Consider the following 15,176-nt stretch of genomic DNA (forward strand, 5'->3'; position numbering starts at 1 on the left):
TTATGCTTTTTTCCCAAGTTTCAAAGACTTTGTTACAAGGTGAAAGGCACCTTATCGAGACTCAAGAACCAGCTAAGAGATAAGAAACAGTATTTGTATAAATGGCCAATTTTGGTTGTGGCAGAAGGTTAACAGTGCCACACCTCAGGGGATCATACCAACTCCCCTCTAACCACCTGTACACACGTCCAGGATACTGGCTGGCAGACCACATCTGTCCAAGGAACGATGTTTCTCTGCCCCATCCTTTCTTGCAACCCACAGGAAAAGTCTGTGCTGCCCGAGTAACCCAAAGCACGTCCGTCAGTCGGGTCAAAGATCAGCTGCCTCAGGCTGCTGCGCAAGTCTCCTCAGTAAATGGAAAAGCACAGGAAAAAAAATTTTTTAAACCAACAGGACTTCTAGTAAAATGTTTATGAAAAATACTTTAATATCTATGTTTTTGAACTATGTATTTGTAAAAAAAAACAAAAAAAATTCATTTATCTTTAACCAATGGAATGATTCCTACTCCTTGAAAAAACGAAGTTACAATTAAAGAATACATACAAGCACAGGAGCATTTAATTAACAGTCTGGAAGGAGATGAACAGCAGGCAGCGATATCTTTAACACAGTAATATTTATGTTAACCGAGAGGAAGCCAGGGAATTTCAAGCAGACTCAACTAAGTGAGGTTACTGGGCACTGCAACAGCAGACGAGGTTTGATGTGACAAATGCCAAGTAATCACAAGGGTAAACAGACTTCTTGTACAAATTTTAGGTTAGACACTCCTCAAAGAACAACTTCAGCTTGCCTGGAACAATTCAATGGGGATCTCTGCTCAACTCACAGTTTTAATCAACAAAACAAATATCACTGACAAGACATTTGACTGCAAGGAGGATTAAGTAATGCAAACTTTGTTGTATAACAGCAAGGGCATAGCCTCAATGTGGAATACACCTCGCAGCACTCGAGCCACCGCCTTAATAAAAAACACATTGAAATGGGGGTACAGGAAGAGTTCAGAGTCTGGCAGACTGATGAAGAAGAGAATTCATAAGAGACTAATAAAGCAGGCACTACCCACAAAAGGAGAAAGATATTACGGTGCAAGTATAACACAAAAGGTACTGCAGGAAAGATGCAGCATATGGCAAAGTATACAGAAGAAAATATCTGACCATTTATATAATTAGCTTTACTGACCCAAGGTATCACTAAAAGCAAAGAACTTCGAACTTCCCTAAAGGAGGTGACATCTTTATACAACAAGAACGCTTGGAGCAACAAACAAGTAATGCTGAGAAAAAGCGCAGAGGAAAAAAAAGCATTCAGATTTAGATACAATCTTTATTTAAAATACATTGAGACCTTGAGGGTGCTGTCAATCCCACATCAATGTATGATGGCAGTTCTCAAACCTCTTCAAGACGAAAAGCTCACACTGCTCATCTAAGGAGAGAGATGACCGCTCAGCAGACCAGAGATTTCCACAGCTTGCTAATGCCCACGTTATACCTAATGGAGAATTTACCCATTTTCTTTGGGAATCCAAGTCTGGGGAGTGATGAATGCGACATCCAGATCACATTCAAACCGCAGACCCTTGAAGCCATCTCGACAATTCCCTGCGGGGAAATCTGATGAACAGGACTGCTACTGTCAGCCTCAGGGACGGCTGCAGACACAGGGGAATCCAACGGACTACACAGTTTACACCTGCAAAAGGTCTCTCCCAGTTGCATGTGTGTTGAGTAAAGGTATTCCCTGCTAAGTACTACAATAGCTTTTACTGAAAAAGGGACTGGGGCCAAATATTTTCTCCTTTGTAGGAGCTTTCTGGAAAAACTGAAAGGCATCACAGCCCTCAGGGTGCTCCTTTTCCCAAGGTGCCCACACTATCTTTTTTCCATTTGAAATACAGAACTATGGAGCTGCAAAGCATGGGCAACCATTCCCAAAGTTCTTTTTTTTGTTTTTTTAATAGATCTATATTGAGCAATGTCAAAGGCTATCCAAGTTACCATAATATTTAAGAGTATATTATAAAATTTGAACAATTGAAGAAGAATCTATACAATCGCATCAAGCATAGTTAAAAAAAAAAAGTGGTCAGATGATGGGGAAAAGGGTTTAATTTCAAAACCACACTATGAAGCACATAGTAGAATGAACAGTCATTTACTAGGGATTTTACAACCTCCAAACCCAAATTTCTGTACTCATGCCCTGATCCACTAAATACTGCCCTAAATCATTCCGTAGACTACAGGGTAAGATGGCAGTTGTGACGGAGCTCTGCAGAAGTACTATCACAAATGAACAAAACAAAACTCATGAAAAATTCCTAGTGATGCAGCAATGATAGTCTAGCTTAACATGGTGGTGGCAAGTGAAGTGGCTGGGGACAGCAGCAGTATGGAGAAGAAGTCAAAAGGAATTATAAGTCACCACAAACTACTCTCCATTTTGCCCTTCTATTAACCTCCTCTAGAAAACCAAGTAAACCAGGGAAATACCTAACAAGTGAAAAGGTCTGCAAGGCAAAATATAACAGCCAGAGCTTAAACTTACAAAAAAGCTTCATATTTTCAAGCTCGCTCAACAATGCATGTTTAATAATTATCCAAAGACAAATCACCTCATTCTAAGTATGAGGAAGCGATAGAAACTGCCAGGAAAAAAAAGTCAGATGCAGATAAAACAACTACCTATTAGTCTGGCCTCATAGCACATATCCACCAGCCCAGACTCACAAGAGAGCAGTCTAGTCTACTTTGTCTTAGAGCCAAGCACATGCAAAATGTACTGAAACGTTAAGACAGCCCATCAGGAGACTATTTGGCACATTTGACCTCAAAGAGTATTTCCAGACTGGAACGTTGCCAAATGCACAATGGAAGAGGCAGCAGCACGGTCTAAATTGGATGCTGTCGTTCTATCATCAGACTAATTCAGCTGTTAATACCTGAGGTGTTTTATTACAGCTACCTGCTAATCAAGGCTTGTTACTGGGAAGTGGAAAACAGCATGCAACGAACTGAAGACTGTGGTAGGTGTTCCAGAATTCAGACTGGATAAAGCGCTAACTACTGGTGCCATTTAAAGCCTGTGAAATGAATCTGCTCCGTGCGCTGCTAGAATGAAGTATTGCAAGAGAAACAAACAGCACTCAGGATGAAAACGGGTTAAATCAGGTGCTTCAAATCATTTGCACACTCAAACTTAGAGCTGCCAGCTCTGGAGCCTGCCATGGGCTCCCTTCTCCCTTTGTATCTGCCGATTCATACATGAACAATCATAATCCTTCTTGGCATCTTTCCGAGAGCTTCGTCTCTTGGAGATACTACTGTAGAGATAGCAAATCACTGGCCAACTTGTCGAGTTCAGCAGACAGATCTGAGTTAGTACCAAAAAAGAAAAAAGCTACAGTGCTTTTTAATATAAATTTGGACAGGCACCAGAAAGTCTACCATCACTGCACAACCAGGAAAGGTGACGGCACTTCTTGCAGGAATCTGACCCAGCCTCCATACACTGAACCAAATGTAAGGACTGCTCTTTGCACCTGATATAAGTGTATGCCAACCGGAATTAGAAAAAAGAGTGCAACCCCAACAGCACTCCCTGGCAGATAGTGACAATTTCTATGGAGGAGGAAGGAAATACATTCTGTGGTTTAGGCAACTGGCATGTTAAATACTTCAAGATTTGAGATCAATGTTATTTACTGTCAGATTTAGTTCCACTAAATTTCAAGCCTTTAAGTATTCTAGCAATGAAGTAATTTTTTTTAAACATTAAATTAGGATGATTTGTTACTGTATGTTTTCTGATACAGAAGCTGAAGAAAGTGGTATTTGGCAAAGAAAGCTTAAAACAAAAAAAACAGGGAGAGAGAGAAAACACAAAATACCAGAGCATACGATCTTACATAAAAATGTTAAACATTAGCCTTTTGATGTTTATCCTCCCTTCTAAGCAATGAAAATTCACGTCTGCCAGCATTTAAGGCTAGGATTTTCAAAGAAAACCAAGGTAGGGAGCAAATCTCACTCTAATTAAATGGGAATTGAACCCTTAACTCCCCCCATTGAAAATTCCTGCCGAAAGCTCTGCAGGAAAAGTAAGCCTTGTGCTTGTGTTCAAGAGCATATGACCAAGCTACCAGCCATTTTAATTAAAAAGCACTGCCCTCCTGCCTGAAGAGGGTTTTTTTTTTTTTGCTGAAGACAAACATTTGCTTCTTAAGCTTGCTTCCAATATTGGAGTTGTTTGGTGGAGTCAGCTGTTAGCACAGTGTGCTGCCCTCCAGACAAAGGTCTCCTAGATTTTAACAATATACAGATCACCAGAGCCTCCTTCTCAGGCCAAAGCAAAGACTGAACAAATACAACTGCCATGGGAGCCTCACTTTCTCAACCACAGGGGTGGAAATGAAAGGAAGCAAGTAGGCCAAGCCAACAACTGAGGCAATATAATGTAGTTCTTCCAAAAAATTATCTGAGCACAGACATTGTGTGTGCCCCAAACCCAGAGACTCATCCTGATGCAGCACTTCAGGAGCAAACAGGGCAAAACAGTGCAAAACTCAATGGAGGATACAAATCATAGCAAGTTCTGTTGTGCTCCGTTCCGGAAAAAATATTAGGGTCAAATGCAGATTCATGATGATCCTCTGAACTATTGCAAGCTTTGCACAGCTAAGTAGGAGTCCTTCTCAGCTAAGTAAAAAAAATGCATTTACAGTATTTTATAGCGTTAATCGCTTTAGTATCCAAACTCTAAAGTCACCTTCACAAAATGCTCTCTAGGTTAGATTAACAGAGCAAACAGGTGCATTTGAAAGAGAGCCTGGTTTCTTCATATGAAATGTAGTCTGGGATGACTGAGCAGCCTTTAAACCCTCAGGTGGTTTCACTGCCTCTTGTGGAAGGACACCCTAACAGCTCCCACTGCCCAACCTCACTGCTCTGCGCTCCCACTGCTTGCTCCGTATCGAGACCTCACTGTGAGCCATTTTACTTTCTGATCCCAGGCAAGGAAAAAAAAAAAAAAAAGCAGCTGAACAGTTTTTGTTTGTTTGTTTGTTTTTTGCTAGATTAGTGAATTTAAGTGGCTCACTCCAACAAATACCAGAGCCAGCTCAGAGGAAAGGGAAAGGTGGCTAGGAGCAGGCAGAGAAAGAAAAGACATTCCTCTTTCAGGCAGCAGTGAGCCATTAGGTTGCTTTAACCGCCTGCAGAACTGCAGCGTAAGACAAAGTTTTCACATCATGCAGACGTCAGCCAGGATTTTTGGCTAATTTTGACTCAGATCACACTAAAAGGCACAAAATTCTCCGGCCTATCAGGCACAGAAGAATAAAGATGGGCTTCAGTCTTTCACAAAAGCATCCTTAACTACTTCAAAGAAAAAAAGTGAGCTTCAATACACATGTGCAGCACAGATAGTGCCTTGAAAGAACACAAAGAATGCTGGTCAAAAAAAAAAAATTTAAAAAAGTCGGCTAACAATCAGCAACAGAGACTATTTGGGGAAGAGTTTCCCCAAAACATGCCCCAAAGATTGCCTTGCCAACTACAAACTCAGGAGGTTGACAATCATTACAATTACAAGAAACATGAGAACTTGGGAGGTTACAAAAACATATTAGTGACAACAGGAATTTCTGGTCATCATCTCTGAAAGGCAAGATTTTATCTTTCTGAAAAAAGGCAGCAAAAGAGAAAGAAGGAACACACTGCAACAAAAAGGGAGCAGCCATCTCTGTTAAAGGAGCAGGAAATGAGGCTGAACGCAAACAGTCTCAAAAGCTGGATTTTAGTACCAAGCAGAAAAAATGCACGCTTACGTGCTCCAGTCTACCACCTGTCTGGGAATCACAGCAGGCAGCTGGTTACCAAAAGGAATTGCGACAGATTCTGTTTCAGTAAAGGATGCTTTGATATTGCTTTACACAACACTGTGCTTCACTGGGTGGAGTACAGCTTCTTGATTTCTCAGCAAGGAATGGGACTGGTTTCTGTATGCTACGAAGCACAAATTATATTAACAAACATGCTAAGTTGTAATTCACAGCACAAAGACTATATCAAAACTAAGACTGCAAATAGTCCAATTTGAACTTTTCCAGGATTACTTGAAAAATAACTATTAGAAAGACTGCAGAACTGTTACAAAGACCACATATCTATGCAGTGAAAGTATTTTGTAAGATTTAACAATCTTTTGCTTTTAAACACATGGGTAGGGGCCCTACTCTCTTTCTCTTTTATTTATTTATATTAAAGTACCACTCAGTGTCCTCTAAAGTCAAGGTCTCAGCTGAGGCTTTTGATTTTCTGAAGTGTTGACTCTCTCACAGTCCCACACTGTTGCAATATAAGCAGTCACCAGGGCAGATTCCAAAAACGTTGTTTGTTCACTCCTCCTTTCTTCACTTACCTTAGAGATGATTTACAGTGTTATAAGCCATGTTTTTGCAAAGGATGAACCTGCATTTATACAACATTTCCTTATTGCTGAGTAACTCTTTTACTGTAGTTTCTTTGCTCCTCTCAGAATCAGTAGTTTAATCTTGAAAAGCCGCATCTCTCCTTAAACTGTTCTAACCTACTTTCCCCCGTTTTGTGCCCTGCTTCAGTTAGACATAAACAATACTATTACTCAGCCATCTCTGACCACATACTGCCTCCCTGTTTAAACGTTATGAACAGCCCCATTCTGCTGCTCCTGCACACTTGAGGCGTCAGTGTAACCAGCCAGCACGTCTCACATTGCTCTGGGTCACACCTTTTCATCCTATCGCCAAGCTGGAGATGGATATTATCCTGCGTGTTATTGGTCTCTTATGGAAGGCACAGGAAAGAGTTTGAAGCCCATTCAGAGAAACAAACTTCTTTTAAGGAAAGGCTACTGAGATGACCAAAGCAGGTCACAACTGGGATGACCTGCAGGACTACATTAAAAACAAGAGACATTTGGGTGACTTACAAGACAGTTTGCCCACTCGCACTACATGGCTGTGTTCACTGTGAAGCTGGACAGGATTTTGGGGCACCATGGGACATCATCAGTTGCCCACACATTTATCGGGCAAAAGAAAACTTACAGATATTATAAACAAATTCTTGCAGGCCAGCTGGCCAAAAGCTTTTCAGTGCATAGGCTTTCAAGCAAAACTACACAGAGAAGGCCCCAAATACAGTCCTCCATTGCCACTGTTAGCCTTCAGCCTCCAAAAACACTCAGATGAGCAGAAGTGCTGAGGTATGGTTATTGCTAAGACATCCTGTGGACATGGGCATAGAGCTACTGCCCTGCACATGTGAGATACAATGAAATATATGCAGAGATGACATGAAAACATGTGGCTACTTCTTGACTAAGATACTCATGTTTTCATTCGAATGCCAAAACTGAAACTGCTCATTTTAGACAAGGTAATTCAACTCCCTCAAAGCTCTGATGGTTCATAGTTCAAGCAGCCAAGCTGCTATTTCCGAAACCGAGAGAACAACTTCAGTTCCAAATTGACCTGGTTCTTGAAGTTTAGAAAATCAACAACCCTGAGAAGCCATTAACTGAAACCACTGCTACACTCATAACGTTAACTTCACCATAAAGGAAGGGAAATCTCAGAAAACCCATTCCATTAAATTGTTCTAGAAAGCTATGGGGACATAAGCCTTTGGGAGTTCCTCTCTCTTTTCAGGATTTCACAGGAGAGAAGCATCCTTCGCACACACAAGATCTGCTGGAGAGCCCACGTGCTAAAAAGAAGGATGGCACAAAACTACGCCACAACATGGATCTAATGATTTTTCCCAATGCTGGTCAGTCAGGGGCCGTAAGAGGTTCAGAAGTGGGAACCACCAACTGCACTGCAATGAACTTCAGCCTTTAATCGGAGAGACAATCTACCACAACGCCAAACAGAATCTCAGCCTACTACCACCGAGCCCTCTGCCAGGTGAGCTGCAGACGTCGTGCCCCTCATTGACAGCAACCACCTACCCAAATCCTGTAAACCGAGCTAAGTTTATGATGCCTCTGCAAAGCAAATCAACCCCTTTTACACTTTAAACCCATGCTGCAAAACGCTCATGATCCATCATATCCTTTATGCTTCAGGGAGAATCCAGGGATTAATTTACAACAGATAGAAGCTAGAAGCCCTAACAAGGTTTATAACTTGTGCAGTGTGAAACAAGATTTTCGGGGTCACTGAAGGGCTGTCTGCTCCTCATCCATGCTCTCTTGCTTTGTTTTCCTTTACAGGTTTCACTTTCTGCAAGCTTTAAGCTCTTGTGGACAGAGAAACAGTAGAGAAGAAAGGGCGCTTGCTCATCAAGGGCAGAACTAATTTTCTCCTATTTACACCAAGTTTCAAAGAGCTGTGCAAGCAGTGGTGCATTACATTCTTTCATGTGGTTTTAAATTCATTTAAGAATATATAGATTTTTAAAGTTAATGAGGGTTTTTTTTAAACTGATAGGCCTCCTTCGCAGTTAATGAGAACTGTTTTATAGTAAGAATGATGCTCTGAGGAAAAAGCTAGAATAACATGATGAAACCTCTGGTCTTCAGCAGTCAAATTCCTCAGGTTAAAATTGTCTGAGCTACCAATCACTAGAGATGTTCAGGTTTAAAACATTAATATTTATTTAGATACAGAGTAAAATGTGTTCAAGGTTCTCCAGAACGCGAAGAGCTAATTCAGGGTCAGTTCCCCCAAGATATCCTGAATTAGTAAATAAGAGAAAAAAATGCAGTTAAGTCTATACCTCAGTTTGCCAGTTTTAAGGCTGTGTCTTCACTTACAATTTTGAAAGAAGGGCAAAATTATACTTAACTGAAACAGTGTGCCAGCTAAGAATGATTAGTATGACTCAAAAAAAAAAAAAAAAAGCACCCAAAACCGGAGGTATTTGTTTATTTTTGAGGTATGGAGACATTTTGTGACTGAAGATGACACCAAATTTCCTGTAAACTGCTTCTTCACATCAAGCAGAATGCTTTCTTGAAATTAGCACTTTTTTTTTTTCCACATAGACTCAGTGTAAAGCAGTCTCGTTTATGAGGCAAAAGTAACTGTGCCAGTCAGAGAACTCCACTTAGAAAGCCAGACGCAGCAGAAAAATAAGCTTCCCATACACACCCTTTCTTTCTCTTCCCTCCCATTCTCCTAGCTATGTTATACTAGATTTGCCCAGTTCTGCAGCACTGTTACCATCATCTACATGAGGATTATTATGCCAGATTAAAAATACCCCAAATGTATCAGCAAAGCACCTCTAATGCATGCACCAAACCAGCAAAGCCATGCTTTGTACTTTTGTAAAACACATATCGTCCCATACACTGACATCTACCCCACAGACTGCACAACGCAGTACAGATGTGAGCTCCATTCAGGCACTTGCAACTTGCGCCGTGTATTGGGTGAAGGCCAGAAGTCCTGCATTTCATTCCCATAAAGTTAGTTCAGCCCATACAGGAGCATTTTCCATGGTACATACCTGTCCACTGTGGCGGGCAGCGGCAATTGTACGTGTTCACACCATCCACACATATACCCCCATTTTGGCAATTATGGTTTGGGCAGTCATCGACGTTCCGTTCACAGATGCTTCCCTCGAAACCTAGAAAAAGCAGAAAATCGGGAGACTGAAACAGGCTTTCAAGCCTCTTTTAAAGAGAATTAATTCTTTACGCAGTTTTATTTCCCATTTTCTTTTTTAAATTATTTGTCGTGTTAAACTAATCCTGATGAACTTCAGCATAGCAAGCTGACCAGTGACTTGGTAAAATGCCTTTGCATTATCAAATGTGCAGGTCACATTACAGAGTTAAAATCCTAGTGCTCTGGATAGGAAATGATTAACCATGTTTTCACCAATACAAAGACAAGGGGTTTCTTAGTTATTAAACCTATGTGAATAATAAGCATTGTCAATCAAGGTAAACAAAGTGAAGACCAAGAGATTTAGTTTAGTAGGAGGTAAACTTGTTGTCCAACCACCAGTGGCCAGAACACCATCCAGGACTAGTTTTCCCTATGGCAAAAATGTACCTGGTCTTCACTTTATGAACATCTCAGGATTGTTCATATGCTTTGGCTATGTCAAAGTAAAACCTTTTATGCTTTGAAAACGAGCGTTCAAATTCCTGATAGGGCCCTCTTCGGTGTTTGACAAGTCAGTCAATCAACGAATCAGACACCACCCATGGTATGTGGTTAATGCTTATAAACTAAGTCCTGACTGAAAAGGGAGACACTCTCCCCAACAAAAATCAAGGGTCCTGACGTAGTCACACTGGCAAAACACCTTTTCTCTCCTCTGCTAGAATTCCCTTTCTCTTTAAATTGGTGGGAGAAACAGGGACATTAGGGAAGGGAGTCATCAATACTCCATCTTCCCCTAGATTTCCCCTGCTGGTTTACCTCATGCTTCATTAAATAACTTTGCCATTTCTGTTGGATGAGATAGCTATTTATCAAAGTACAAATGGATGCATGTTAATGTGGATGAAGTAAATAATTTCAGAACGCAGAGATTAATTTAAAACATCAGCTTTGCCTCTTCACTACTTTGGAATGCAACATTAACATGACACAGGCCTTTCATCCCAAACCCTGTCTTTAACCGCCCTCTACTTTTAATGCCCCGTTCCAGACGGTTCCTTAACATCTGTGTCAAGTGACACAGACTCTCTGAACAACATCTGGTCCCACAGAGATCCCATTACACGGCAGATGAGGCTGAGCCTGCAAAGCTCTGAAGCAACTTCTCCAGACTACGGCCATTCTAAAGAGACTTAAAAAGATCCATATAAATTCACATCTCAGACTCCTCCAATGCTACAGGTAAGAGTCAGAAGGGAAGAGAAGCACTGTTCCTTAGTCGTATCAAGCGCTATCTGACCCACAAGCAAGGAAAAACAGCTTCAACATGACTTCTGTTTAAAAAAAAAAAAAAAAAAAAAAAAAAAAAAAAAAAAAAAAGACCTGTAACATTACCCTCTTCCTTCAAAGCCCTTCCCACCTTCGCTCAAGATCCTGTAGATTTCATGGCAGTAGGGAAGGCTAAAACGAGGAAGAAATGTGACAAGCCTGGTCAGAAGCCAACTCATCACAGTAGCACCTTCCTGGCAAAGAGCTGCCAAGGAGTGACAACCAAGGAACACAGTTAATATCAGATCACTATATTTAAAATGGTATAAAGCTAACAAGCATGACCGAAGGCTCGGCCATATAACACAAAACAGGAGTGTCCTACCAACTTGCTTTTGAGCTTAAGAAGAATCATCCCATTGACCACACATTCCACTCATGCCAGCAACATGATCAGCATGGAAATGCACCCAGAACCATAGGCTCAAATGGTTTAAGTTCCTGTCATCTAAGCTCGAGCAATATGAAGACCTAACCTACTTTCTAGTAAGTACTTGATAACTGGAATGTATCTAAAACCATCTCATTGCACTGCAAGTTTAGCGTGTCCCAATGATTCTGAATAATATTACAGTATGGAAGTTGTTGCATTAGTAGAACCTCATCAAGCCATTGCACATTTTTTATATTTTCACCAGCTATACTAAAGTCTAATAGCTGGTCCTCAAACATCTCATGCAAATACATGAAGCCATTAATCCCACCCCAAAAGCAAGATAATACCACAGAAGAGAAACAAAAACAGTTGTAGTAGGGGGATGTAGTAAAAGATTCAAGAGTAGTGACACATAGCCAAGCGTGCTTAGTCAAAAGACATCTCCAGAGGAAAGGAATCAGGGAGGACTGAAATGTTGACAATGACACTATTTGAGTGTACAGCTGAAGAAAAAAAAAGTTTCCTTTCTGGTAACTTCCCAACTCCCAAATTCCTTTCAATATTTTCTTGCTCTGAAAAACAACTTTGGCTTTGTTTCAGAACATAGAAGTTTTAAAGGCATGCTTTTTATGTTTGTTTCAAGCCTGATACACACTACAATATTGTGATCTGCTGAGATTGTAAATAAAATTGTCCTAAGGAAGTTCAGCTTTCATTTTAAATCAGTCCTTTTGAGTTACAGCTGTTTGAACCAATGCACCTATGTCTGAGTGTTACAAGCACAAAGACACGTGAGAGTATCCCACATTTTTCATAAACTGGGTTCCTGGATCCAATTTTGCAGTTACATAATCTGACTCTTTTCCAGAAGGCCAAAGAGTTCACGTTTTCAATGTGTTTGGACACCTGACACAGTTTCCTGCTTCCCCCGTGCTGGGAGTGACATGTCTTCTGCTTTCCCATTCTCCCCCGAGAGGACAGTTTGCAGTACATACCTGACTTTTGCTCTACATCCCCAAGCACAGAAAATTGAGGAATGAGACCCTCAAGGGGCAAAGCGTTCCCATAGCTAATGGCATATTCCTTCTTCTCTATTACACAGAGAGGGACGAAAGTAGAAAAATTTACTCTTATGTCAGCTGAGGTCTCCATCCCATTCCATAGCACCATATCCAATTTCCTCCAAATTTAAAAAGAATTTCCTTAGCCTTATTTGGACCTATATATCCAAAAGCGAGTCTGCACCTCAGACCTTCTGCAGGACCAATTAGGTATGGGGGCAGAAAGTTACACCTGAACAAAAATTTCAAGTTATTACCAGATTTAGGGATTGCTGACTAGACGTTAGGCACCTCAATGCAGAGCACCAACGCTGACCACATCATTTTAACGCACAAATAAATTTCTGCATACCAGGTGCCCCATGGTAGTTGTCTGCATGCAACTCGGACAGTTAAGCTTATTGAAATAGGTGCAAGATAGGCTGCTCAAGAGTTACGCTATCTCATGCTGAGCAGAAAAGCACGCGCACAGACCAGTACCACAAAACTGCTGCTGCCACGCAGTACCTCACACCCCACCATAAGCAGCTCACATTTCAAAATCCCAGTAAGCAGGGTCATCCCCACACTGCAAACATCATCCATGGCATAACACCTCTAACTCAACATGCCCTGTAGGCCACATTTGCGACGTTCGCTTCACAGCAAGCGGCAGCTTGACACCGCGCTCTGAAACGCCGTGAGGTTACTTCCGCCTTCCAGGAAGTGTTCCAGTTCCCATAAACAGTCTATTCTAGTTTGACAGATAGTTTCCTGAACAAGCTCTTGGAATTCCCTAGGGTGCTTATCTTAGTTAATGGGTAATTATTTTGATGGATAACAATGAATAATCACTTTCCCAGCTAAGAACTTCCTCTATTGACTTGTTGAACATTCCATTACAGGTTAGTTGCCAAAAGAGCTCCTTTTTTGTCAAATATTTATAACTACGAGCTCATTTTTATATTTAAAGGCGTTAATGCTTCAGGTTACACCTCTTTCACAGAAATATTTATTACAACAACTATCTATTATGATTCACCCAACATGCTTCTTACTTGTCTACAATCTTGTTTTATTTAAATCCATAAAGCCTGAAGGAAAAATACGATTACGGTAGATGGATAAGAACAACAAGTTACCTTTCATACAGACAGAATATGGACAGCATAAATAATTATTCAGTTACACTTGCCACTAAATGCTGACATATTCCAATACACGTCTTTATAGGTTATCTAATGCAAGATTTGGTTCGTGTAAATCCACAACTGAACTGGGAACCTGAGAATTGAAAAAAATATCAGCTTGACTACACTGTACATAAACAGTAGTTGTACTACTGTAGAAAAAGCTGTTGTTACATGTGTAACTCCATGGATTCCCCCCCCCGCCCCCCATATTTTCAAGCTCTCATTCTCATATGCCTACATCTAAAAAAATAAAAATCACCTAAAATAAAAGTGTTTATGCTTACACTTAAACCAGAACAAAATCATTTCAGCAGTTTCCATTACTGGTGAAAAGGATACACATAAGGAGAATATCTACTATTAATAGAAAAAAAACTTAAGTTTTAGTATTTCCAGTGGAAGATCAGCCACTGACCGAATCAGAAGAGATTAGAAGAGAACATCTATAGGAAACCAGAACCCATTTCAGGGCGAGTTCAGGAGTAATTTTATTATGCTTAAATTGCTGATTGGGCATAATCCATTTCTTCGCAGCAGCATCACAGGTCATAAGATGCAAGGTCTCATCAAAAAACATCCAAGCAGTTCAAGACGTTACTACCTTTTGCCTCTACCACCATAATGCTGAGCTATGGTAACATCTTAAGCCAGTCCAGAAAGAAGGGCTAGAGCAATCCCATTTATAGTCACAGTATCATCGGCACTGCTCCAATGCAGAGAGGGAATCTAAAGAGGAATTCCTAGTCCATAATCTTGGCACTCTCTTCCAGATGAGCAGGACTTGTTCACATCTTCCCAGTGTGTGACAGGCCACCGTTTCTCTTCTCTCTATTGACCTCTTCTTCCCAGACAAATCCCTTCCCAACACTTCAGAAATTTCATGGTACACACTTGACTGTAAGGGGGGAAGAAATGGCTGGGTGCCTTGCCCTTATCAAACAGGTTAGTGTAAGCATTTTGGCCTCTCCAACCTCTCCCTTTTTTGCTGTTTTTCATAGGACTGCTTTTAAAAATAAAGTTAGCAAAACATGGCCAACTTAAATACAGGAAATAGAGAAATGAAGGCTCTCAAAGCAGCATTAACTCACCCACATTATTCATGTTGTGTAACAAGTCCAAAAAAGCAGCTAATAATCCAAAATGTGTGTGAGCAGTGTGGGTGTGCAACTGTTACTATAGTAATCTCCTTTTCATTTCCTGACCACAGTTTAGCCAGCCCACACGCTTGTCTAAGGGAAATGTGCTCCTACCCAGTCTTGCATCCCTGTAAAAGAGTCAATAATGCAAACTGTACCATCAGTCTTACAGGATCAAGTCCTTTGTACTTCATTGTCCTCTCCTCTTCCTCCCACCACGCTGCTTCTGCAGGATATCTTAAATACTTTATACTGGCTAAATAGATTTGAATTTAAGAAAAATTCTGAATTTCAGTGATGGAAGTAGTCAAATCTTTTAATCCAGAAATACACAGTTTACAGTTTCCTTTTAAAAACATGCAAAATGGAAAAGCAGTAAGTTCCCTGAAAGCAACAATTAGTTAGGATATGAAGTCTTCCAGGACTCTATGTTCAAGCATTGTTTCTTCAGGCATAGTTAGAAACAGTTGCTTTCACACAAAG

At 40.7% G+C, this 15,176-nt stretch overlaps 1 protein-coding gene across 1 annotated transcript in view; it reads right to left on the reverse strand.

The window, feature by feature from the left end:
* NOTCH2 (notch receptor 2) overlaps positions 1–15,176 on the reverse strand; it is a 92,473-nt gene that overhangs the window by 52,154 nt on the left and 25,143 nt on the right. Inside the window, exon 5 of the mRNA XM_067300719.1 lies at positions 9,513–9,635. Within this exon, the coding sequence (XP_067156820.1) occupies positions 9,513–9,635 (123 nt within the window). The remainder of the gene's footprint in view (positions 1–9,512; positions 9,636–15,176) is intronic.

This window comes from Apteryx mantelli, chromosome 8 (assembly GCF_036417845.1).
Source record: "Apteryx mantelli isolate bAptMan1 chromosome 8, bAptMan1.hap1, whole genome shotgun sequence".
Lineage (NCBI taxonomy): Eukaryota > Metazoa > Chordata > Aves > Apterygiformes > Apterygidae > Apteryx > Apteryx mantelli.